Source organism: Narcine bancroftii, chromosome 2 (assembly GCF_036971445.1).
Source record: "Narcine bancroftii isolate sNarBan1 chromosome 2, sNarBan1.hap1, whole genome shotgun sequence".
NCBI classification, from domain to species: Eukaryota; Metazoa; Chordata; class Chondrichthyes; order Torpediniformes; family Narcinidae; genus Narcine; species Narcine bancroftii.
Window position 1 is genome coordinate 198,144,942 of NC_091470.1, and position 23,634 is coordinate 198,168,575.

Sequence of the window (23,634 nt, forward strand, 5' to 3'; positions counted from 1 at the left end):
AGCACGAGGAGTGGCGATTTTGGTTCATAAGAAGATACCGTTTGAACTGGAACCATTTTCTGAAACAGCTGGTAGAGTTTTAATGGTGAATTGTAAGATTTTTGCAGAACCATGGACGTTACTGACCATGCAGAACCATGGACGTTACTACACCCAATGTAGATAATGAACGATTTATGTCTGAAACATTTTTAACATTAAACCAGGCTAATGAAAATATTTTAATCGGAGGAGATTTTAATTGTGTTTTGGATCTGTTATCGGATAAATCTCCAAAAAATATAAAGAAATCTAAGATGGTGTCCTTTTCTTAATTAATTTCATGAGATTATTTAGATTATTTAGCAGAAGCCCTAATAGTCTGAATATGTCTGGGATTGTCTGATCTCAGAAGCTAAACAGACTCAGGCCTGGTCAATACGTGAAGGGGAGACTGCCTGGGAACACCAGGTGCTGTAGGTTTCCGTGTGGGATGCTGGACAAGGTGGTAACTTCCTGTCTGCCTTATAGTAGATAAAAGTCAAACTCACCTTTATTTACCGTTCATACCATGCTCACATGGTAAAGATGAGAGAGTGTTTTTCTGGGACCACGGAGTAGATTTACATAGATATAAAGTTAGGGAAGCAGTTAACACCTTAAAATATTAAGACATAGTGTTATAAGCCCAGAGGACCCATAAACCCAGCAGCAATAGATATTCACCAAGGCAAATGATTACTTAAACAAAAGTTGTTTTTAATTATCTTTAAACATGAAAACAGAATCACACTTTAACTTAACTAACCCAACTTAACCCCCTTCCACTTCTAAGCGCACGTTTGTGTAATGCGTGTGTCAGTTCAGAAAAGTTCTTTGGTTCATGCTCCAATCTCACTTCTCACTCCTTCAAGTTCACTGGTTGCAGGTAATTCTTATACTGTGCATGGAATTTATAAAGTTCACCAGGCTTTGGTGCTCGAAGGGTAAATGGTTACCGCTCAGAAAGGTTCTTGTTGGTTTTCAGAGAGAGATTTGTTGTCCCAGGACATCCACAACTGATTTACTTCCATCAGCCACTTCAATGTCTTGCTGACGAAACTTGTCCCCTCAGGCTTCTCCAGATGATAACCTCTTTCTTTCAGGTCACCACAGAGTTCCTTTTTGTTTCTCTTATTTCAAGTGAAACATTAGGCAGCCAGTCCTCTCCTCTTGCATGAACCACAAGGGCTTTGACCAGTCTGAACTAAGCACTCACAACCTGTCTTCCAAATGGGGTTTTCCACAAGCTTGCCAGCTTGTCCTGTTCCAGTCCCAGCTGCTGTTGCTGACTGTAACACTGTAGAAGTGATCTGTCTGTCTGTCTGTCTCTCTCTGAGAGAAAGCCTGTTTGACTCTCTCTGCTTGCAAAACCACATGATCCTCTTACAATAGCTCCAGACAATCTGTGACTCCAACAAGATCTTTCATCTGTTGCCTTTTTGTAAACAACAATCCATTAGTGAAGTCTCTTAGACACTCTCCAAAGCTTTTGCGAAGGTTGTGGGGCCGATATGTCCAGCATTGGGCAGAGCTCCAGTATTTCAAATAAGATCTGTTTTAAAGTGTTTGTCTGTGACCTACTCTAAGAAACCTTTCCCAATTTATCTCCCAAAAACATATCTATATATTCTTTCACAGTAGACACTAAAAGTCCACATCGCACTATCCACATCTGTATTGGGAGTTCGGGAACCTGATGGCTTGGGAGAAAAAAGCTGCTTCCCACTCAGGGCCCCAGTGCCAGGTGGCAGAAGGGAGACCAGTTTATGTGAGGGATGTGCAGAGTCTTTCACAATGCTTATTGCTTTCCGCCTGTATTGCGTGCAGTAGACGTCCTCCACGCTAGGGAGGGGCCCACCAAATAACTTCATGAAGGGGGCGGGGAGGTTCGATTATGAGCATAATTTTTACGTTTCTTACACCATGATTGGCCGTTACTGACCAGGGACACCTCCCGAGCCCAATCCTATCCATAGCCCCTTGCAGGCCACCCTTCTCCTTTTGATCTGAGCAGTCGAGAAGATGGATGGCTGATTGATAGTTGTTTTTAGGGAGATAAATTGGGAAAGTAGGTCACAGACAAATTCTTTAAAACAGATATTATTTAGTAAATTAATAAACACCCCAACCCCCACCCCCTAAAAAAACCCCAAACCTCTACTTCTACATGCTAATGGAGCTTTATACAAAGTGCCTCAGCATAACATATATAGAGAATTATTAAAATATCTTAATTAACATATACTAAGACCCATATATTTTAAATATGGATCCCACATTTTAATGAAAAAAGAATAATCATTATGTAATCTATACGTTATTTTTTCTAAATAGATACAAGATTTCAATTCATTATGCCAAATTTGAATACTAATCTCTACATTGTCTTTCCATGAAACTACAATACATTTTCTTGCAACAGCTAAAATCAACCGAATAAAAGCGATTTGAAATTTATCCAACTTCAATCCCCTTAAGTCCGTCATAAATCCTAATAAAAATAATATAGGATCAAGTAATAACTGAATATTATATAAACATTCTAAAAATTGTCTAACTTTTAATCAAAAAATTTGTACCTTTTCACATAACCAAACTGAATGTAGAAAAGTCCCTTTTTGTCCTCCACACCGGAAACATAAATCTGAGTCCCTAAAACCATATTTTTTCAACTTCTCCGGTGTCAAATATAACTGATGTACAAAGTTATAATTTACTAAATTATATCTTACATTAATCAACTCAGTTTCCGCATTTTTACATATCTTTAACCAATCCTCCTCCAATATAATAAGTTATAACTCCTTCTCCCATTTGTTTTTATTCTAAAAACACCATTTATTCATCTTCTCTTGCCATAAGCTATATATTTCTGATATAAATCATTTTTTCAAAGGTTCTGTAATTAATTTTTCAAATCTGAACATATTAGGAAGTTTAATTTCTTGTCCAAAATTTCCTTTTTAAAAAGCTTGTATTTGATAATAAGCAAATATCGAATTCAGTGAAATATGAAATAATTGAATAAAAGAAAGAAAAACTCCTTTCTCAAAACAGTCATCTACCCATTTCAAATCCTTTCTACCTTTCAAATCCCATTCTTTTAAATAACAACTATCCATTGAAAATGGTATAATCCTATTTCTAAATATATAATTGAAGACTATATATTTTACTGATGTATTTTTGTAACAGGGTTTTTTAAATTGTATTATCTTTTAAAAATATTATAAATAAAGTTTAAAAAAAATAGTTCTTATTTGAAATACTGGAGCTCTGCCCAATGCTAGACATATCGGCTCCACAGCTTTTGCAAGAGCTTTGGAGAGTGTCCAAGAGACTTCACTAATGGAATGTTGTTACAAAAGGCAACAGATGAAAGATCTTGTTGGAGCCACAGATTGTCTGGAGTTGTTGTAAGAGGGTCATGTGGTTTTGCAAGCAGAGAGAGTCAAACAGGTTTTCTGTCAGAGAGAGAGAGAGAGAGAGAGACACACACACACACACACACACACACACACACACACACACACACACACATGCACACACACACACACACACACACGCACACACACACACACGCACACACACACACACACACACGCGCACACACACACACACACACACACACACACACACACACACACACACACACACGCACACACATATCACTTATACAGTGTTACAGCTAGTAACAGTAGCTGGGACTGAAACAGGACAAGCTGGCAAACTTGTGGAAAGCCCCATTTTGGAAGACGGCCTGGTCAAAGCCCTTGTGGTTCATGCCAGAGGAGAGGACTAGCTGTCTAATGTTTCTCTTGGAATAAGAGAAGCAAAAAGCACTCTGTGGTGACCTGAAAGAAAGAGGTTGTCATCTGGAGAACCCTGAGGGGGCAATTTTCTTCAGCAAGACATTGAAGTGGATAATTTATAAAAGGAATCAGTTGTGGTGTCAACATACATTGAATCTCTCTCTGAAAACTGACAAGAACCTTCCTGAGCGGTAACCATTTACCTTTCAAGCACCAAAGCCTGGTGAACTTCATAAATTATAAGTTCTGTGCACAGTATAAGAATTGCCTGCAACCAGTGAACTTGAAGGAGTGAGAAATGAAATTGGAGCATGAACCAAAGAACTTTTCTGAACTGACACACGCATTACACAAACGTGCGCTTAGAAGTGGAAGGGGGTTAAGTTTGATTATTTCACTACTCAGCACTTTGATGGGACATCAGTGTCCTTTTTCATTGTATCGCAGGTATTTTTAACCACATATAAAAGTATATCTACTTATTATTTATGAATATCTTATAAAACTTAACAAGAATATTGAACAAGGTAAAAGACGTATGGACCAGAGGCCCGGCTGAGGTTACTCTCAGACAGTGAAATGTCTGCACCGTCGGGCCTTTCCACCACAGTCAAAGCCTAAAACTGGGTCAGCCCGGATTTCCGGCTTTTCCGCATTCTCGGGCAGTACTTTTAAAATACAAATTAAAGGAGAGTAAACAGGCGGTTTATTAACAAAACACTTTACTCATATCAAGTGCAAAGCACAAAAAAAATTTTGGTGGATAAGACAAGCCTTGAAGCATCCCCCACCCCCCAAAAGGGGTCATCCTATAGGCCATTGACCTTAAAATTCTACTCCATGACCTGCCCACACCCCACCCTATAACCAATTTTTAAGCTAGTGGTATATTTTTTTGAACAAAGATGCTGTAATGAACACAAATTTTATTTAGGACTATAATCTGATTGTGAAATGAAAAAAACACATCTCGCACTTGAAAATTACTAGCTTCATTGTCTGAGGCAAAGAACTCAACAAACACATCTGACGTCATGAAATTTGAGGTTTTGCGACAGCATCGTGGGGTAAACTTCCATATTATAACCATCTCATGACATTACTGTAAAAATAACAGTGCATGAAAAGTCAGGCCACGTCTGTGGTTCATTTATCATCCAGGAATCTGGTAGCGGAGGGGAAGAAGCTGTCCTTATTCTCGTCTTCAGGCCCCTGGACCTTTGCCCCGATGGTAGCAGAGAGAAGAGGGCATGGCCTGAGTGGGTGGGTGGGGAGGTCCTTGAGGACCTCTTTTAAGATGCCGTCTAATGTTGACATCCTCGATGGAGTGAAGTCTGGTGCTCATGATGTCACAGACCGAACTAACAACCCTCTGGGGGTTATTCTTGCCCTGAGTGGGTTTTCCACGAGGGGGAGGGGGCTCTGGTTTCCTCCCACCGTTCAAAGCATACCGGAGGTTGTAGGTCAATTGGGTGTAAATTGGGTGGAATGGCTCTTGGGCTGGAAGGGCCTGTCACTGTGCTGTATGTCTAAATTTAAAATGTTAAAAAATTAAATTTGAAATTAAAAAAATGTATGTACTTCACATGTATTGTTTGTCTGTATGCGGGTCATGTGTCTGCATGTTTAGGACCGAGGACCAGAGAATGCTGTTTCGTCGTATTGTACTTGTACAGTTGGATGACAATCAATGAACTTGAACTCATGCACCCCAATAACCTTCCTATTTTTATGAAAATTGTCCTACTAGATCTCGCAAATTCCAGGCGAAGACAGGCCGGGAGGTTAAATAGACATCTACCGCCCATGCTTTTCGGTCTTGGGCGGCTTCGTTAACGGTGCCAAGTTGCAGCGCTGTTCTTTCGCACTAATCAAAAGTTCCCATGGTAAAGCCCAATTCGTCCATTGGTTCCTGGACACGATACGGAGTAACTCTACAAAATGTACTGATTTGCTGTCGTTGGATGGTTTGTTTAATCTAACATTTTGTTCCACAATAAATGGTGCTGCAAGGTTTACTGGTGGGGTTTTAATCTTATTTCTCTCACTGTCCCTTATCTGGTGTAAGTGGTTCTTCTTCTATCAATCTAATGGTTGAATTCTAACATTCACCCGTGTAATCGTCAAATCTTTGGCACCAATTTTTCGGGTCAAATTTGGGGGTTCAACTTTTACACAGGTCATTATTTTGACTGTGGTAAGTACCTGCGTCATTCAAGGTGAAGGGAGCTCGGATGGCAGCTCTGGGTGGTGAGTCTGTGTTCGGGGCATCGGGAGCTCAGATGGGCAGGCGGCTGGGACGAGGGTCCACGGCCGGGGCTGCTGTGCAGGGGGCTGGGAGGGGGGCGGGTCGGGTCGGCAGAGAGAGAGAGAGAGGAACAGGACAAGCTCTGGTAGAGAGGGTGGCCGGGGTGAGGGTCCACGGTTGGGGCACCGGGAGCTTCGGTGGGATAGGGAGCTATCCATGTTTGGGGCATCGGGAGCTCTGGTAGGATGGGCGGCCAGGATGAGGGTCCACAGTCGGGGCATCGGGAGTGTCCTGTGGATGCTGGAACACTGGCTGAGTTCCCCAGCATTTCAGTGTGTTTTTAAGACAAAGTCCTTCCGTTTGTTTTAAAAATGTCTCATACAAGAGGATTTGAATTTAAAATGAGGGAAAATGTTGAAGGAATTGTGAGGGACATTTCACAAAATTCGTTGTTTTGTGGCAGTGTCACAGTGGAAATGTTGCAAATAAATTACATTTAAAAATAAATAAATGAGTGCAAAAAGAAGAGAAAATGAGGTAGTAAAAACACAAAATGCTGAACTGACATTTCAGGCTTGAGCCCTACATCAAAGTACGATAATACACCCGTGGGCGTCTAAAGAAAAGCATAGGTGGGGGGAAGGGGAGGGGTGGAAAAGCAGGAGATGATAAGTGGAAGGGGACAGCAGCAGTGTGGGGGATGGGAGGTCTGGGGGATGGGAGGTCTGGGTGGGCAGAAGAGCTGGAAGGACAGCAAAAGTTGGGGGGGGAAGAAAAGGTGGGCAGCTTTACTGGAAGGGGCAGTAAGGTCAATGTTCACACCACGTGGCTGGAGGATGTCCAGATGGAAAATAAGGTGTTGTTCTTCCGAGCTGCAGGTGGTCGGGAGGGGGCGTGGGGCACGGGACAGTGCACAGGGCCACGGACAGACACGTGAGTGCAGGAGTGTGACCCAGAACTGGGAGGTCGCTGTGGTTGCGGACGGAACGGAGGAGCTGAGTGAAGCAGAGAAGGCCTCAAAGGGAGCACCGCATTCAGTAAAAGTGGGGTAGGGTCTGGTTCATTGACCATTCAGAAATCTGGTAGCAGAGGGTGTTTTTGTACCATTGTGTGACAGAGTATATAGACATTTTTTGGGAGTTAAATTTGGAAAGGTTTGTCAGAGTAGGTTACATACAAACACTATAGAAACAGATCTTATTTAAAATATTGGAGCTCTGCCCCATGCTAGACATGTCGGGGCCAACAGTCTTTGCAAGAGCTTTGGAGAGTGCCCAAGATACTTCATTGATGGATTGTTGTTTACCAAAAGGCAACAGATGAAAGATCTTGTTGGAGCCACCTTCTGTCTGGAGGGGAGCTTGCTGTTCTAAGAGGGTCATGTGGTTTTGTAAGCAGAGACAGCCAAACAGGCTTTCTGTGTGTGTGTGTGTGTGTGTGTGTGTGTGTGTGTGTGTGTGTGTGTGTGTGTGTGTGTGTGTGTGTGTGTGTGTGTGTGTGTGTGTGTGTGAGAGAGAGAGAGAGAGGGGGGGGAGGGGGGGAGAGAGAGAGGAACACGACAAGCTGGCAAGCTTATGGAAAGCTCCATATTTGAAGACAGCCTGGTCAAAGCCCTTGTGGTTCATGCAAAAGGAGAGGACTGGCTGTCTAATGTTTCACTTGGAAACTTGGAATAAGAGAAACAGAAAGGAACTCTGTGGTGACCTGAAAGAAAGAGGCTATCATCTGGAGAACCCTGAGGGGGGAAGTTTTTTTGGCAAGACACTGGAGTGGCTGATGGAATTAAATGTACAACAAATCTCTCTCTGAAAACCAAAAAGAACTTTCATGCTGAGTTTTGGAGTCCTCTGGGCTCGTTACAACTGGGTGTTCGTCTTCAGCCTCCTGTAACTTTTTTCCCTGATGGTGGTAGTGTGAAGAGAATCAGAATTTATGGTCATGAACAAGTCGTGAAATTCAGTGTTTTATGGCAGTGTCGTAACCATCTTACAACAAGGCAGTGTCTATGGTTCATCAACCATTTGGGAATCTGATGGTGGAGGGGAAGAAGCCATCCTTGTGCTCGTCTTCAGCTCCCGGACCTCCTTCCCGATGGTAGCAGAGTGAAGAGGGTGTGGCCTGGGGTAGTGGTGGTGGGGAGGGGGGGGTGGAGGGGCTGCTTTCTTAAGACACTGTCTCTTGCAGATGTCCTCGATGGAGTGGGAACTGGCAACCGTGATGTTGCAGGCCGAGTTAACAACCCTCGGTCTTCTGTCCGGACTGATGGCCCCTCTGTACCAGCCAGAATGCTCCCCACCCGCAGAAATTTGCAATCGTGAGCTTCACTCCAGGTTGCGAGATGCTGGAAGGATAATTGTAAGGTGCTTGTGGGTAAAGGGTGGGGGTTTGTTCATTGCATACATCCAGGAGAGACTGTAATGTCTTACTCATTCAAATTTGCAGGGTGTGTGGTGATATGTAATTATACCACTAGGTTACCAGGGGTCATTCTGTGACCTTGTATATAAAGCAGTCCAGAGCTACAGTCTAGCCTTCCAGGTTCGTCTTGCAGAGAGACAAGACCTCTTAGTGTACATATTAGTTTATTAAAGCTGTCTTATACGCGCACTGCTGGTGTGGTTATTGTCAGTACAAGGAGATTTGTTGGATGATGGGCTGTGCCGGCCTGTCGTTGAGGAGAGTCAAAACAGGCAACAAAGATGACAGGAAAATCTGCTGTCATTCGCAAGAGGAAAGAAAAGCAGCTGGGCTGTAGGAGAAAACATTTTATAAAAACAAACTGCAGCTGTCAGTCTCCATTGCCCTGCTCTCTCCCGGCGGCCTGCTGTTGGTCCCGGGGAACAAGGCAGTGGGAGCAGTGCGGGGACTGACAGTGGCCCACCGGGAGAATCTCCCGACAGCCCTCACACTGATTCCACCATCCTGCCTCCCCCGACAGCCCGACACCATACAGATCCCACTGCCCCGCTCCCCCCACCTACGGCCAGCCCCCACACTGATCCCACCATCTCACTTCCCCCCAACACCAGCCCCCACATTGATCCCACCATCCCCCACACTTAGCCCACCACCTCACTTCCCCTCTGACACCAGCCCCGATACTGATCCCACCACACCCCATATTGATCCCATCACCTCACTTCCCCCCAGACACCAGACCCCATATTGATCCCACCACTCTACCTCCCCCAACAGCCCGACACCACGCTGATCCCACCGCCCCGCCCCCCCGACACCAGCCCCCACATTGATCTCACCACCCTGCCTCCCCCGACAGCCCAACACCACTCTGATCCCACCACCCTGCTTCCACCCGACACCAACCCCCACACTGATCCCACTGCTCTGCTCCCCTCCTGATGGCCACCACCCATACTGATCCCACCACCTCACTTCCCCCTGACACCAGCCCCCACACTGATCCCACCACCCCGCTCCCCTGACACCTCAGCCCACACTGATTCCACCGCCCCACTCTCACCCGACAGCCCGACAGCACACTGATCCCACCACCCTGCTTCCCTCCGACACCAGACCCCACACTAATCCCACTGCCCTGCTTCCCCCTGACAGCCCGGTCTCACACAGACCCCACCCTGCTCCCCCTGATGGCCCTCCACCAGCCCCCACACTGATCCCCCTTGACACCAGCCCCCATACAGATCCCACCATCCTACTCCCCCCAACGGCCGGCCCCCACACTGATCGCACCACCCTGCTCCCCCAACAGCCTGACACCACACTGATCCCACTGCCTCACATCCCCCCGACACCAGCCCCCACACTGATCCCACCCCCACACCGCCCGGGGCATGCTCTGCTGTCAGGGAAGAGGTCGAGGGGTCTGCAAGACCCATGCTGGCAGGTTCAGGAGCGGCCACCAACAGAGCCCTCAACAACAAATTCAATCAGGGACTCATTTGCGGACTCTTACTTGTGCACTCTAAGGAGTTTCTTTATATTGCACAGTCAGTTTGTTTTCATGTCTTTATTTGTTTACGCTGCGTACAGCTTTTTTTTTGCACTGCCAATAAGTGATGTTTCTGCCTCACCCGCCAAGAAAAGGAATCTTAGGGTTGTATGTGATGTCCAACAATAAATCTGAGTTGCCAGGGCAGGAAGGGTTAAGTGTACAGCTGGTGTGTCTAGCAGCTGGGTGGTGTAACCTGGCACTGCGTGATGACCAGAAGCTAAAACCCCCGAGCCAACCACTCACTCAAGAGCTAAGCTAGCTCACTTACTGGCGACCATGGTACTGACACTTCTCCTGCTTCTTTGTCTGGCATTAGAAGGTAAGGTTTGCTTTCATTCCATCAGTAAAAAACAGGAAACCAGTAGGGACAGTTTTTATCGGAATGGGATTTGAACCTTTATTTTTGAGGGTATCAAATATGCCCTTCATTCGAAGGCTTGGTTTCCCTGAACGTTTACCCGCAGAGTGACAAAAGGATTGTACCCTTTCGGCCGAGACGTCGGCAGAGCGCATGGGGAAAAAGAATAAGTATGAACGGTTATTACCATCACACAGAGAGAGAAAGATTCTGCAGAACCCGCAGCCAGCAGACACTTCTGTGAAGTGTAATCACTGCTGCCAGGGAACGAGCCTGTGCACAGCAGGCATAGGGGGTGGATGTCGGCAGGCTCGGACTCCGCAGCCATCTGTGGCAATGAATTCCACAGATTCCACTCAATGAATTCCACTCACCCACCTGCTGAAGAAGTTCCTGCAAGATCCAGGAACAGAGGTTGACCTGTTGAGTCTGCCCCGCCGTTGGAATCACGGACCACTTCATTCTCCCACTTGGCTCCGCTCCCCGGCCTTCTCCCCATAAGATCCTGATGCCCCGACTGGTCAATCCCTGCCTGAAATACACCCAATGACCTCGCTCCCACGGCCACCCGCGGCAACCCGCTCTGCAGACTCACGAACCCTTGGCTAAAGAAGTTTCTCCACTTCTCTGTTTCAAGTTGACGGCCTTTTATCCTGAAGTTGTGCCCTCTTGTCCAAGAATCCCCTTCTGTGGAGAAACATCCTTGCCCCATCTACTCTGTCCAGGCCTTTCAGCGTTTGAAATGCTTCTATGGGGACCCCACATCCCCTCATCCTTCTGTTCTCCAATGACGTTCTAAACCAGGGGTTCTCAACCTTTTTCTTTCCAGTCACATCCCACTTTGAGTAATCCCTAGGCTATCGGTGCTCTATGATTAGTACGGGATTGCTTAAGGTGGGACATGAGTGGGAAAGGAAGGTTGAGATTCACTGCTCTAGACCCAATTGTTACTGAAATATTTTGCTTGAGAAAAATTGTCATTGGCCCATTTCCTCTGGAGCTCTGAAACGGTGCACATAATGGATCAATAAGGGACGATTAAAACAGTGGGTTTCAACCGTTTTCTTCCCATCCACATCCCACCTTAAGCAACCCCTTACTAATCACAGAGCCCCAATGGCCTCGGGATTACTTAAAGTGGGATATGAGTGGAAAGAGAAAGGTTGAGAACCACTGCAGATCAATCACGAGAATTAATGACCTTTTCAAAAACGAAGCCACTTGTGAATTGTACCTGTTACAGATTGGATTAAAATGAGGGAAAATATGGACAGGCATATGCGCCCGATGCACTCCCTTAAACTGAATAAGGGTGAACCAGATGAAGGGTTAACCAGTTTAAGAACCTTTTCCCACATCTCTGCAGGAAAAACCTGGAGCCTCCTGCTTCCCATGCCCTTGTAAATGTATCAGTCAAGATCGCCATTCTTCAAAACCTTATCGTGGGATCTTTTACATTCACGAAGAGAACAGACTAAGATTAGTCAGATTAAACTCGCATTGTAAAGTCAGCACCTCCATTTCCAACCAATATTTATGAATGGGACTTAAATCCATCATCTTGTTAAAGACAGGCCTTTGTCCAGAGTCAGCCAACTGGCACAATGCTATTTATATATCAACTCTATTTCAGTCCGAGTGAGGGCTGCACAACAAATGTGCATTCGAACAAATGATGATCACCTTTCAGAAGGTTGCAGGGCCATTCCTCTTGAAACAAACACCAGCCTCGCATTCGCCTTCTTCGCCACTGTCTCAGACCACAAGTTGACCTTTAGGCTGTCCCGCATGAGGACTCCCAGTTCTCTCTGCATCTGGGGAATTTTCTCTCCATTTAAGGAATAGTTTATATCAGACCGCCCACTTTCCAACATTTGTATTTCATTTGTGACAAGCTGGCCTCAGCTCACCCAAATTTTGCACATCATCTATCTGTGGCAGATGTTTGCAAAACGCAAGATCCAGGAGCAAACGTCGGCCCGCCATTCTAACCACGAGCTGATCCACCCTCCCACTCAGCCCTCCTCCCCATAACCCCTGATGACCTGACTAATCAAATACCTGTCCATCTCTGCCTTAAACGCACCCAACACTTCCACGACCACCCGCGGCCTCAAGTCGCACAGACTCATGACCCCCTGGCTAAAGAAATTTTCCACGTCTCTGTTATAAATTGACGCTCTTTTATCCTGAAGTTATGCCCTCTTGTCCTGGACCCCCCCACCCCCCGACCTTGGAGAAACAACCTCACCACATCTACCCTGCCCAGGGCTTTCAGTCTTCAAAATGGCTCCATGACTCACCCCCTCGTTGCTCATACGCTAACCCTATCCTTCCTGGTATCCTTCTAGTAAATTGTTTCTGAACCCTCCCCAATGGCACACTGACCCCACCACCCTGCTCCCCCCCAACAACCCGACACCACACTGATCCCACCACCCTGCTTCCCCCAGACACCAGCCCCATACTGATCCCACCACCCTGCTCCCCCCGATTTCCAGCTCCCACACTGATCCCACTGCTCGCTTCCTCCCGACACCAGCCCTCATACTGATCCCACTCCGCTCCCCCCGACAGCCCACCCCCATACCACCCAATGCAGGCCCTGCCGTTGGGGAAGAAGTCGAAGGGGCCGCAAGACCTGTGCCGCCAGGTTCAGGAACAGCCTCCAACAGAACCTTCAACAACAAACTCAATCAGGGACTCATTTGCGGATTCTTACTTGTGCACTCTAAGTAGTTTCTTTATATTCCACAGTCAGTTTGTTTACATGTCTTTATTTGTTTACACTGCGTACAGTTTTTTTTTTGCACTGCCAATAAGTGGTGATTCTGCCTTGCCTGCTGGGAAAAGGAATCTCAGGGTCCTCAATTGAGGCACCCAAGACTGCACATGGTCCTCCAAGTGAGGTCTCATTTCATAGAGTCTCAACATCATATCCCTGACTCAGCCTGGAGGTCAGAAGTGAAATACGTACGTCTGCAGATACCGTGATCGAAGGTTAACCTTTCGGGTATCCCGCCTGAGGACTTTTACCCCTCCAAACCTTTCTCCCCATCTAAATGATAGTCTGCCCGTCCATTTCCTCTCCCAAAGTGCATGACCGTACACTTTCCAAAGGTGGTACACCACAGTATGTATATATTTATCTGTCTAGGCACACCCATTGGCCGAATGGACCTGTGGCCCCCTTCCCACAGGATCCTGAGTAAAGGTGACTGTCCCTCAGTAACCCCGCCCCCCCCTTGGTCCGGGACAGCTGGCCTGCAGGGAGGTTCCTCCATTCTATCACGAACTAAAAGCTGACTGGTTTTGCCCGGCTTTCAGTCTCTGGTGCCGTTGATGGTGCTTCGCCAACGTTGGTTCTCTTTGCCCTTCTACTCTATCCACGTCTCTCTGCGGCCTGTCTGTGCCCTCAGCAGATTTAGCCACAAAGCCATCTATTCCATAATCTGAATCATTGATATGCAACGTAAAAAGAAGTGGCCCCAACAACCAACGACTGGGAACCGGTCGTCGACCAGAGCAGGATCCCTTGTTTCCTGCCGATCAGTCAATGATCTGCCCGTGCTGGTAATTCCAAGGGCTCTCATCTTGTTTGGCCCCTTGTCGAAGGCCTTTTGAAAGTCCAAATATACAACATCCCCCGTCTATCCTACTTGTGATCTCTTTTGGGAAAATTGTAATAGGTTTGTCATGCTTTAAGGAAACCATGCTGACTTGGGCCTATCTTCCTTACACCCCTCCTGGGAGCGCCAAAAGTACGGCAGCAATACAAGGAGCCAGGTCACCTCTCTCTTCCCAAGGAGAAAGCGAATCTCAAATACAAATCAAATTGGTGGCACGGTCAGCGTAGAGGTTAGCGTGACACTGTTACAGTACCAGCAGCCCGAGTTCAAACCTGATGCTACCTGGAAGGAGGTTGTGCATTCTCCCCGTGTATTGCACCCCTCCCGGGCACCCCAGTTGCCTCCCGCAATTCCAAAGGCATCTGAGGCGCAGTTGATGCAGGGACATCAACAGCCCCGAGCATGGAGCCCGGAAAAAGGTAGTGGACGCAGCCCAGGATATCACGGGCAAAACCCTCCCCCACCATCAAGAACACCTATGGGAGAATGCTGCCACCGGGAGAGCAGCAGCGATCACCTAGGACCCCACACACCCACCCAGCACATGCCCTCTTCTCGCTGCTGCCATCAAGAAAGAGGTCTCGGTGTCACCAGACTTGCACCCACCAGGTCCAGGAACAGCCGCTCCCCGCCCACCATCAGACCCCTCAACGACAAACTCAATCAGGGGCTCGTTTAAGGACTCTGACTTGTGCACTTTATTGATTTTCTTTTTGTTCGCTCTGTATCGCACAGTTGGTTTACATTTGTTATCTGTTTACAGTTCTTTTATTTGTTTACATATTCACGCAGTGTACAGTTTATTTTTTGCACTACTAATTAGTAGTAATTCCGCAGGGAAAAGGAATCTCAGGGTTGTACGTGATGTGATGAATGTTCTCTGACAATAAATCTGAAATCTGAATCTAATTGGCCATCATGGTGTAGGTCTAAATTTAAAATGCAGAGCTGGAGGCCAAATTGTTGTTCCTGCACTGAAAAAGCTGACCTCTTTTTCACATCCAAAGCACTTGAAAGGAATCCTCGGTGTTTGGTTCCCATGGCCCCTTGTGTTAATTCAGTCCAGGTATCAGTAGTTGTAGGGGAGGTGAGGAGGAATGAGGTTGGGGGGGGGGGGGGTTTGGAGTGGGGGGGTTGACGAGCAGTTCCCTTTCAGGCTGAAGTTCAAGGAAGAGCCTGTGCTAATTAGCCCTGTCTTGAAAGAAGCGTTCCATATATACTGCATTTATTCTCCAGGCCCTCATTTTCTGGGGCTATCTAAATTCACAGTAGTGTTTTTGTTTGAAGAGATACCGCATGGTAACGGCCCATGAGCACACGCCGCCCAAATACTGCCCATTAACCACCAACTCCAATCGCCATTTGAACGATGGAGGGAAACCGCGTGCAACATCCTTGCGGGCAGCGCCAGAGACAAACCCGGCTCGCTGGCGCTGTGAAAATAGTATCACCCTGACCGTACCATTCATTTGTTTCAGTGACAGGCCCATGAGCCCGTAATGCCCAACCGACCCACAAACTTCCGTACATTTTTGAATGGTGGTGGGGTGGGGGGAATGAGCTGGAGCGCCCCAGAGGGAAACCCCTGCACAGTCACGGGGGTGAACGTGCAGATTCCTTACTGACAGCGCAGAAATTGAACCCCCCTGTTGCTGGCGCTAACCATACTGTTCAGGTCATTGGGTGCACAGGTAGTCCGATTTATGACCTCCGTGACTTCGGCCATTTGTACATACGAATAAAAAAAAATATTGTATAAATTAAAAAAAATAAAGAACAAATATTTGTAAATAGAAAAATTACACTTTTCCAGGTAAAAGTAAGGGCTTTTCTACTGAAAACAGTGATTATGGCAGGGGAGGGCCTTGATGGCCACCATGTTGTATTTGGTGAGCGATAACCCAGACACGGTGAACTCCTGACTGGCATCCATTTCGAGATATGGCCGGCCGGTCAGAATGGAATACGGCCGTCAGACAGGATCTTGATCAGCCAGGGCATCAGGGATCATGGGGAGAAGGCCGGGCAGTGGGGCTGAGAGGGAAACAGATCAGCTCGTGATTAATTGGCGGGGCAGACTCGAAGGGCTGAATGGCCTCTTTCTGCTCCTATGGTCTGACATCTACTGCCACATGATAACAATTAGCTGATCTGTGTCAGTGATACAGTTCAAGGGATAAAAATTAACCCCTGAACTTTGGACAGAGCTCTTCTGCAGAATGCAAATTCCACAGGGCTTTATAATCTGGTCGATAGCCAGGGTTCCAAATGTGCTCTGCTAAATTAGCACCGGCTTCAATGTCCGAACCCACTCAAATTGCAGTTGCATTCTCACATTTTTCAATCTTTGTTCTTCACTATGTGAGAACCATTTGTATTTTGCTTCAAACATTACACACCAGCATCGTGGTTTCATTGCCCAACTAGAAAGCTGGAGAACTGATCTTGTGAGAGAGTTCAAAATCTCACAGATAAATAGTATTGATAATGGCAACCCCCATTTACAAACAAGTTTAATTTTAAAAAAACTCTGTGTAAGATTAAGACCATGACATTGAATGAGAAATAGGCCATTCAGCCCATCGAGTCTGCCCCACCATTCAATCATAAGCTGATCCATTTTCCCCACTCAGTCCCACTGCCAGGCCTTCTCCCCATAACCTTTGATGCATTGGCTAATCAAGAACCTCTGCTTTAAACACACCCAATGATCCGGCCTTCATGACTGTTCCACTGGCTGAAGAAATTCCTCTGTTCTAAGTGGACGCCCTTCAATCCTGAAGTTGTGTCCTCTTGTCCTGGACTCTCCCACTGTGGTAAAAGACTTTTTCTCTCTGCAGATGCAGAAGAATTTCTTTTGCAGATGGTGGCGAATCTGTGGAATTTGTTGCCACAGGCATTAGAGGGGGGCTGGGTCGTGGGGTTTATTTAACGGTAACCAGCCATTTCGTCTACGAGCCCAAATGAACCTACAGCCTCCCGGTATGTTTCAAACAGTGGGAGGAAACCGGAGCCCCCCAGGGAAAACCCATGCAGACACGGGGAGGACGTACAAACACCTTACAGGAGAGCGCGGAATTCGAACCATCACTGGAGCTGCAAGGGCGTTGCGCTAAACGCTATACCAAAAAACAAAAAAAATGGATGATAATGTGGTCAATTGGATCAGCAAGTTGGGAGATGATTGGAGGTGTTGTGGACAGAGAAGAAGGTTTTCAAAGCTTTGCAGAGGGATCTGGACAAGCTGGAAAATGGGCTGGAAAATGGCCGATGCAGTTTAATGCAGACAAGTGTGAGGTGTTGCATTTTGGAAGGGCAAACCAAGAAAGGACCTACAGAGTGAATGGTCGGGCACTGAGGCGTGCAGCAGAACAGAGGGATCTGGGAATACTTCATGAATCAAAGTATTGAGCCCAGGAGTTGGGATGTGATGGTAAAGTTGTATAAGACATTGGTGAGGCCAAATTTGGAGCATTGTGTGCAGTTTTGGTCACCAAACTAAAGGAAAGATATCAATAAGATAGAAGGAGTGTAGAGAAGATTTACTAGGATGTTGCCCGGACTTCAGGAACTGAGTTACAGGGAAAGGTTAAACAGGTCAAGACTTTATTCCCTGGAGCATAGAAGAACAAGGGGAGATTTGATGGAGGTATTTAAAATTATGAGGGGGACAGACAGAGTAAATATAGGTCAGCTTTTTCCACTGAGGGTCGGTGAGGTACAAACTAGAGGTCACGGGTTAAGGGTGAAAGGGGAAAAGTTTAGGGGGAATGTGAGGGAGAACTTTTTCGCACAGAGAGTGATGGGGGTGTGAAACAACCTTCCAGATGAAGTGTCGAATGCGGGCTCAATTTTAACATTTTAGGAGTGTTTGGGCAGGTACATGGATGGGTGGGGTATGGAGAGCGATGATTTGGGTGCAGGTCAGTGGGATGAGGCAAAAAAAATGTGGCACAGAATTGAAGGGCCAAAGGGGCCTGGTTCTGTGCTGTAATGTTCTAAGGTTCTTACATTTCCGTGACTTCCGCGGGGTTGCTTGTTGCTGCTGTGCATCTGTGGTGATAACATACACGTGCATGCATGCCGAAGCAGAGAGTTTTCGAGAAGTCGGGATTCCCAGGTGGTCAGGATTTCTGGCATCAGATATTTGGACTTTGAGTGGATTTTACCCATTTTCTTTTTTCAATATTTTTATTAACATTTAAATCTCACATTCAAAATACAGAGTACATTGGATATATGTTAAAATTCAAAAAAGTACTTTACACTTACATCATGTCCTTTCATCCAAGGTACTCCATCCACATTTTAATCAAACAGATGATATTTTATTATATAAAAAAGATCTAAACCCATGATCAAGAAAGAAGCTGTTTGGGCAGAAGAAAAGGGATTCTTATCAGAGTGATAAATGACCTCATTAGTCAACATTTCTACCTTCGTAACAAATCAAAGATTATAACAGTAGTTCAAAAATGGTTCCCACGGAGTTTGAAAATTTACTTTCAAATCAGAATTGAGCATCTAATCGTCTCTGTTTAAACACGACGTCATGTAGCCATTGAGCGTGATTAGGCAGGGTAACGTCCCTCCGTCTGAGCAACCACCACCTGCCAAGCCATCAGTTAATATGCGTCAATCTGACGTCATTAACATGATGCCATTCTCTCCAACAGTACCAAATAAAAAGTGCAGAGAAAATACTTTGTTCCAATACTCTGGCACGTCCAGAACATATGAATTAACGAAGCATCTCCATTGGTGCATTTGTCACAACAAGGAGATACATCTGCATAAAAACAAACCAGTTCGACTTTGGATGTGCTAACCCTATGGACTACTTTAAATTGTAGGAGAGAGTGACGGGCATATAAAAAAGAGGTAGTAACCCATTTGAAAATTACCTTCCAAGTTTCTTCAGAAATTTAAAATTGTCGATCCTGTTCCTGAGCTTTTTAAAAAAGATTTATCCGAGGGAGCCTCTCACATTTTGCCCGTTTTGAATCAGGTTGTTAGATTGAGTGATGGGCTCATTAAGTGGAAGAAGCATTCAGTCAAGCAGTGTGGTGAACGATAAAAAAATTTTCTCATCTTGTATACAAAAGCAAAATATTACAAGTCAATTATAAGCAAAAGGTACCAGGGGTTGTAGGTTGATTGGGTGTAATTGGGCCAATAGGGCCTGTTACCGTGCTGTACATCTACATAGAATTACAGATACTCATGAAACCCTGTTTCACTTCCAGTAAGATCGAATGAAGAAAGAAGACTTATCGAGAAATTGTTGGGTGACTACGATAAGAGGATCATACCTGCAAAGACCCATGATCAAGTTATTGACGTGTCATTGAAACTTACATTAACTAACCTCATTTCGTTGGTAAGGAAAATCTTGAAAAAAAAATCATGGTAACAAAATTATTGGAGCACTGTACGCTGGGCTTCATCAGTTGAAGGGATTGAGTTCAAGAGCCACGAGGGGATGTTGTGGCTCTACAAGTCTCTGGCGAGGCCATACTTCAAGTATTGAGGTCCATTCATCTCATTGCAGGAAGGAGGTGGAAGCCATGGAGAGGGTGCAGAGGAGACTTACCAAGATGTCGCCTGGATTGGAAAATATGGGGAAAACCTTCCTTTTTAGAGGAAAGGGAGGATACTTAATAGAGGTCAACAAAATTTTGAGAGGCGTAGATAAGGCCATCACCGTTTTCTCAGGGCGAGAGTAGCAAACGCATGTACAAAGTGAAGGGAGGTGAATTTAGGGGTAAGTTTTTTTTTAATGCAGAGTGGTGGGGGCATGGAATGTGTTGCCAGGGGCAGTGGTGGAGTCTGGAACATTGGAGGGCATTTAACACAGGCACATGGATGGAAGAAAAATAGAGGGTTACGGGGTAGGGAGGGTTTAGGTAAATTTTTTTGGTAGGTGTATATGGGTCAGCACAACATTGTGGGCCAAAGGGCCTGTACGGTGCCGAAATGTTCGATTTGATATTTGTAATCCAGGAGCCTTTTAATAAAAGGTTAGTCGTGGTGTATTCGTTTCAACTCACAGGGTCAATTGAATGTACTTAACAGGCCCTTTAGCCCATGATGTTGTGCTGTCCTCCACAACAATCTACCTCACTCCCAGAACCCTCTCATTTTCCTACATGCAAGTGGCTGCCTAAGAGTTTCTTGAATCTACCTATTGTACCAGCCTCTACCACCAACCCTGGCCACACCTTCCAAGCACCCACTTCCTTCTGATCTCTCCCCTAAACTTTCCTTAAAGCCGGGGTCCCCAATCTTTTTAGACCATCGTTCCCCCTTCATGGACCCCAAAGCTTGGAATACTTGGGGAGTGGGGGGTGGCTGCGCTGGACGGGAGCGGGGGATGGGGAACCCCCATCCCCTGAGTCGCAACCTCCTCTCGCTCCTACCTTCAGGACGAAGGAGCCTGAAGTAAAAACGCACAGTAAGGCCTGGAGGAATTCAGCCAGTCTTGTGGCGCACTTAGGACACACATCACCAATGTTTCGGGCCTGAGCCCTTCGTCAAGGGCAGGTGTCTGACTAAATCCAGATCAACAGACAAAAGATTGGATAGGATAAGGTGAGAATTGGCTCTGGGAAAGAAGACAGAGGGTAAAGGGGGGTGGGGGGGGGAGGAGAGAGAGAGAGAGAGAGAGAGAGAGAGAGAGAGAGAGAGAGAGAGAGGAATGGAGGCGGGGATGAAGATGGGTGAGGTGTGGTTTACCAGAAACCAGAGATGTTGATGTTAATGGGTGCCCAGACAGACGATGAGGAGTGGTTCCTCCAATTTGTGGGTGGTCTCAGTCTGACAGCGCGTGAGACCGCGGGCAAACACGTCAGTGAGGGAAATGGGATGGGGGAATTGAAATGGGGGGCCCATAGGAAATCCACAAGGAGGCCCATCTGCACTACTGAAATGCCACATTTTGTTTAAAATTCTTACATGAATTCTAACTGCGAATTGATCCAACCCTCCCTCACACCCGGCATGGCTCGCATGGCGCCAGCGAGCGGGGCCGGGATGCAATCAAATCCCACGACATCTGCACGCGCTCCCCGTGACTGCGTGAGGGCTCCAGTTTCCTCTCACCCTTCAAAAATGTACTGGGGGGGGAGGTGTTGTAGGTCAACGGGGCAGCATGGGCCAAAAGGGCCCATTACCAGGCTCCACGTCTGAATTTAAATTCAAACTAATATTTTATTGGTAATGTAGAGTGGAAACATGATCAATGGCAGAAAGGCCCCTGAAAAGTGGAGATGGTACCCAGTGCAGAAACAGGCCCTTCAGCCCTTCTAGTCTGTGCTACCCCATTTCTCTGCCTGGTCCCACTGACCCCTCCTGCCCATGTACTTAGATGTTAAAATTGAGCCTGTATTTAACCAATTCAACTGGCAGCTCGTTCTACACTCCCACCACTCTCTCCGTGGGCAGAAGTTCCCCCCAAATGTTCCCTTTCAGCTTTTCCCCTTTCACCCTGTCCCCTGGTTTTTATCTCACCTACCCTCAGTGGGGGAAAAGAGCTCACTTGCATTTGCTTTATCTGCATCCATCCTAAGTTTGTCAACCTCGATCAAGTCTCCCCTCATTCTTCTGCACTCCAGGGAATAAAGTTTAACCATGACTAGTACCTTTTTCTCAGGGCAGGACTTGCAAAGACCAGAGGACATGTGTACAAAGGGAAGTTTAGGGGAGACGTCAGGGGTAGGTTTTCTTCACACAGAGTGTGGTGGGGGCCTGGAATGCCTTGCCGGGGACGGGGATGGGCTAAAACATTAGGGACATTTAAGAAATGCTTAGAAAGGCACATGGATGGAAGAAAAATAGAGGTTTCAGTTGTAGGAAGGGTTTAATTTATTTTGGCAGGAATATATCCTGTAGGCTGGTACAACATCAGGTAACTTCAAAATGCTGGCAACATCCTTGTAAATTTGCTCAGAACCTTTTCAATCTTGTTGATATTCTTCCAGTAGGTCGGTGACCAAAAAGGCACACTATACTCCAAATATTGCCTCACCACTGTCTCATACCGAATGTTTCTGATTAACCAAAACGCTTGGGACTCCCGGACCTTGTTCGGTTAACAGCGTTATCCGGATATCCGAGAAGTGGCAGAATACTTGTGTCGGCCATCGCCGGTCCCTGGTGCCTTCCCACTGCCGCCGCCAAACCTGCCCGGGCACCCAGCAGCTCCCCACCACCGTCACTGAACCTGCCCGGTTCGCCAAGGTCGCAGCTCCAATCCCTGACCTGTAGCATCAGCATAGAGCAACAACAAAGAACAAGGGGAGGTTTCTTGAGTATGAAATCAAGTTGGATTCTTACCTTGAGTACACAAGAATTCTGATGGATTGCAAATGGGCATCAGAATCCCATTTGAGCATGGCAGGTAGAATATTTTTTTCAACTTGTGACATCATGTGGCCGGCAAATATTTTCTTGAATAATTGAGAATTTCAGTAGAAAATACATGATATCACATGCAACCCTGCGAGCGTGACAGAATTCCACTCATTTGTAGTGCAAAATCAAAACTGTACACAACGGGAACATGTAAACATTCAAAAGAACTGTAAACAGATAACGAATGCAAACAAGTTGTGCAATACACAGAGAGCAAAGAAAATCAGTAAAGTGCACAAGTCAAAGCCCTTAAACAACTCCCTGACTGAGTTTGTCATTGGGGAGTCTGATGGTGGAGGGGGAGTGACTGTTCCTGAACCTGGTGGGGTGATTTTTGCGGCCCCGGGACCTCTCTCCTGACGGCAGCAGCGAAGGCAGGGCGTGTGCTGGGTGGGGTGTGGGGCCCTTGGTGATCACTGCTGCTCTCCCCCCCAATCCTCCCCCATAGATGCTCTCGATAGTGGGGAGGGTAATCCTGGGCTGTGTCCACTACCTTTTATGCTCAGGGCCATTGATGTCCCCGTATCAGACTGTGATGTAGCCGGTTAGCCCCCTTTCCACCGCACCTCTGAAGAAACGTTTGCAAACTCTAGAGGTGCTGACATGCTTTCTTGACAATGCCATTGGTGTGTTGGGCCCAGGAAAGATCCTCCAAGATACTGGCTCCTGAGATATGATATATATGGCAAAATAAAGATAATACATGGAATTACTAACTGCGCAGAGATACTACGTGATGAAATGGTACAGGGGGTACCTAACCATGCAGTGAGAGTAAGTTGAGTTCATGGTGAAGTCATGTTGAAAGCACACATTAATCTTGAGTAAATACATGCAGTTTTTTTGTAGAACATAGAACATTCCAGGCCACGAGGTTGAGCCGACCTATACAAACCCACTCAACAATCTAAACCTTCTCCACCTCACATCCAAAACCCTCTAAGAGTGCCCATCAAAGAGTCATTGAAATGTCCCCTATTGTTCCAGTCTTTGCCGCCACCCCCGGCAACACATTCCAAGTACCCACCACTCTCTGTGCACTTGACGCTCCCCTAAACTTTACTACCCTAATTTTGTATAGATGTCCTCTGGTGTTTGCCGCTCCCAACCTGGGAAAAAGGCACAGGCCCGTCCATCTTACCTCTCATAATCTTATAGACCAGCGATTCTCAACCTTTTTC

The 23,634-nt window shown here is 46.4% G+C and overlaps 2 protein-coding genes across 5 annotated transcripts in view; both read left to right on the top strand.

The window, feature by feature from the left end:
• The window catches only part of LOC138754945 (sperm-egg fusion protein TMEM95-like), a 39,309-nt gene extending 33,458 nt beyond the window's left edge, over positions 1-5,851 (top strand). For all 4 annotated transcript variants that reach the window (XM_069919983.1, XM_069919985.1, XM_069919984.1 and 1 more), the window contains one exon: positions 5,584-5,851. In XM_069919983.1, coding sequence (XP_069776084.1) covers positions 5,584-5,626 — 43 coding nt within the window. In that variant the 3' untranslated portion in view covers positions 5,627-5,851. The remainder of the gene's footprint in view (positions 1-5,583) is intronic.
• A 4,420-nt stretch (positions 5,852-10,271) lies between these two features.
• The window catches only part of chrne (cholinergic receptor, nicotinic, epsilon), a 52,317-nt gene continuing 38,954 nt past the window's right edge, over positions 10,272-23,634 (top strand). Inside the window, exons 1-2 of the mRNA XM_069919978.1 lie at positions 10,272-10,373; positions 19,288-19,421. Coding sequence (XP_069776079.1) covers positions 10,331-10,373; positions 19,288-19,421 — 177 coding nt within the window. The 5' untranslated portion in view covers positions 10,272-10,330. The remainder of the gene's footprint in view (positions 10,374-19,287; positions 19,422-23,634) is intronic.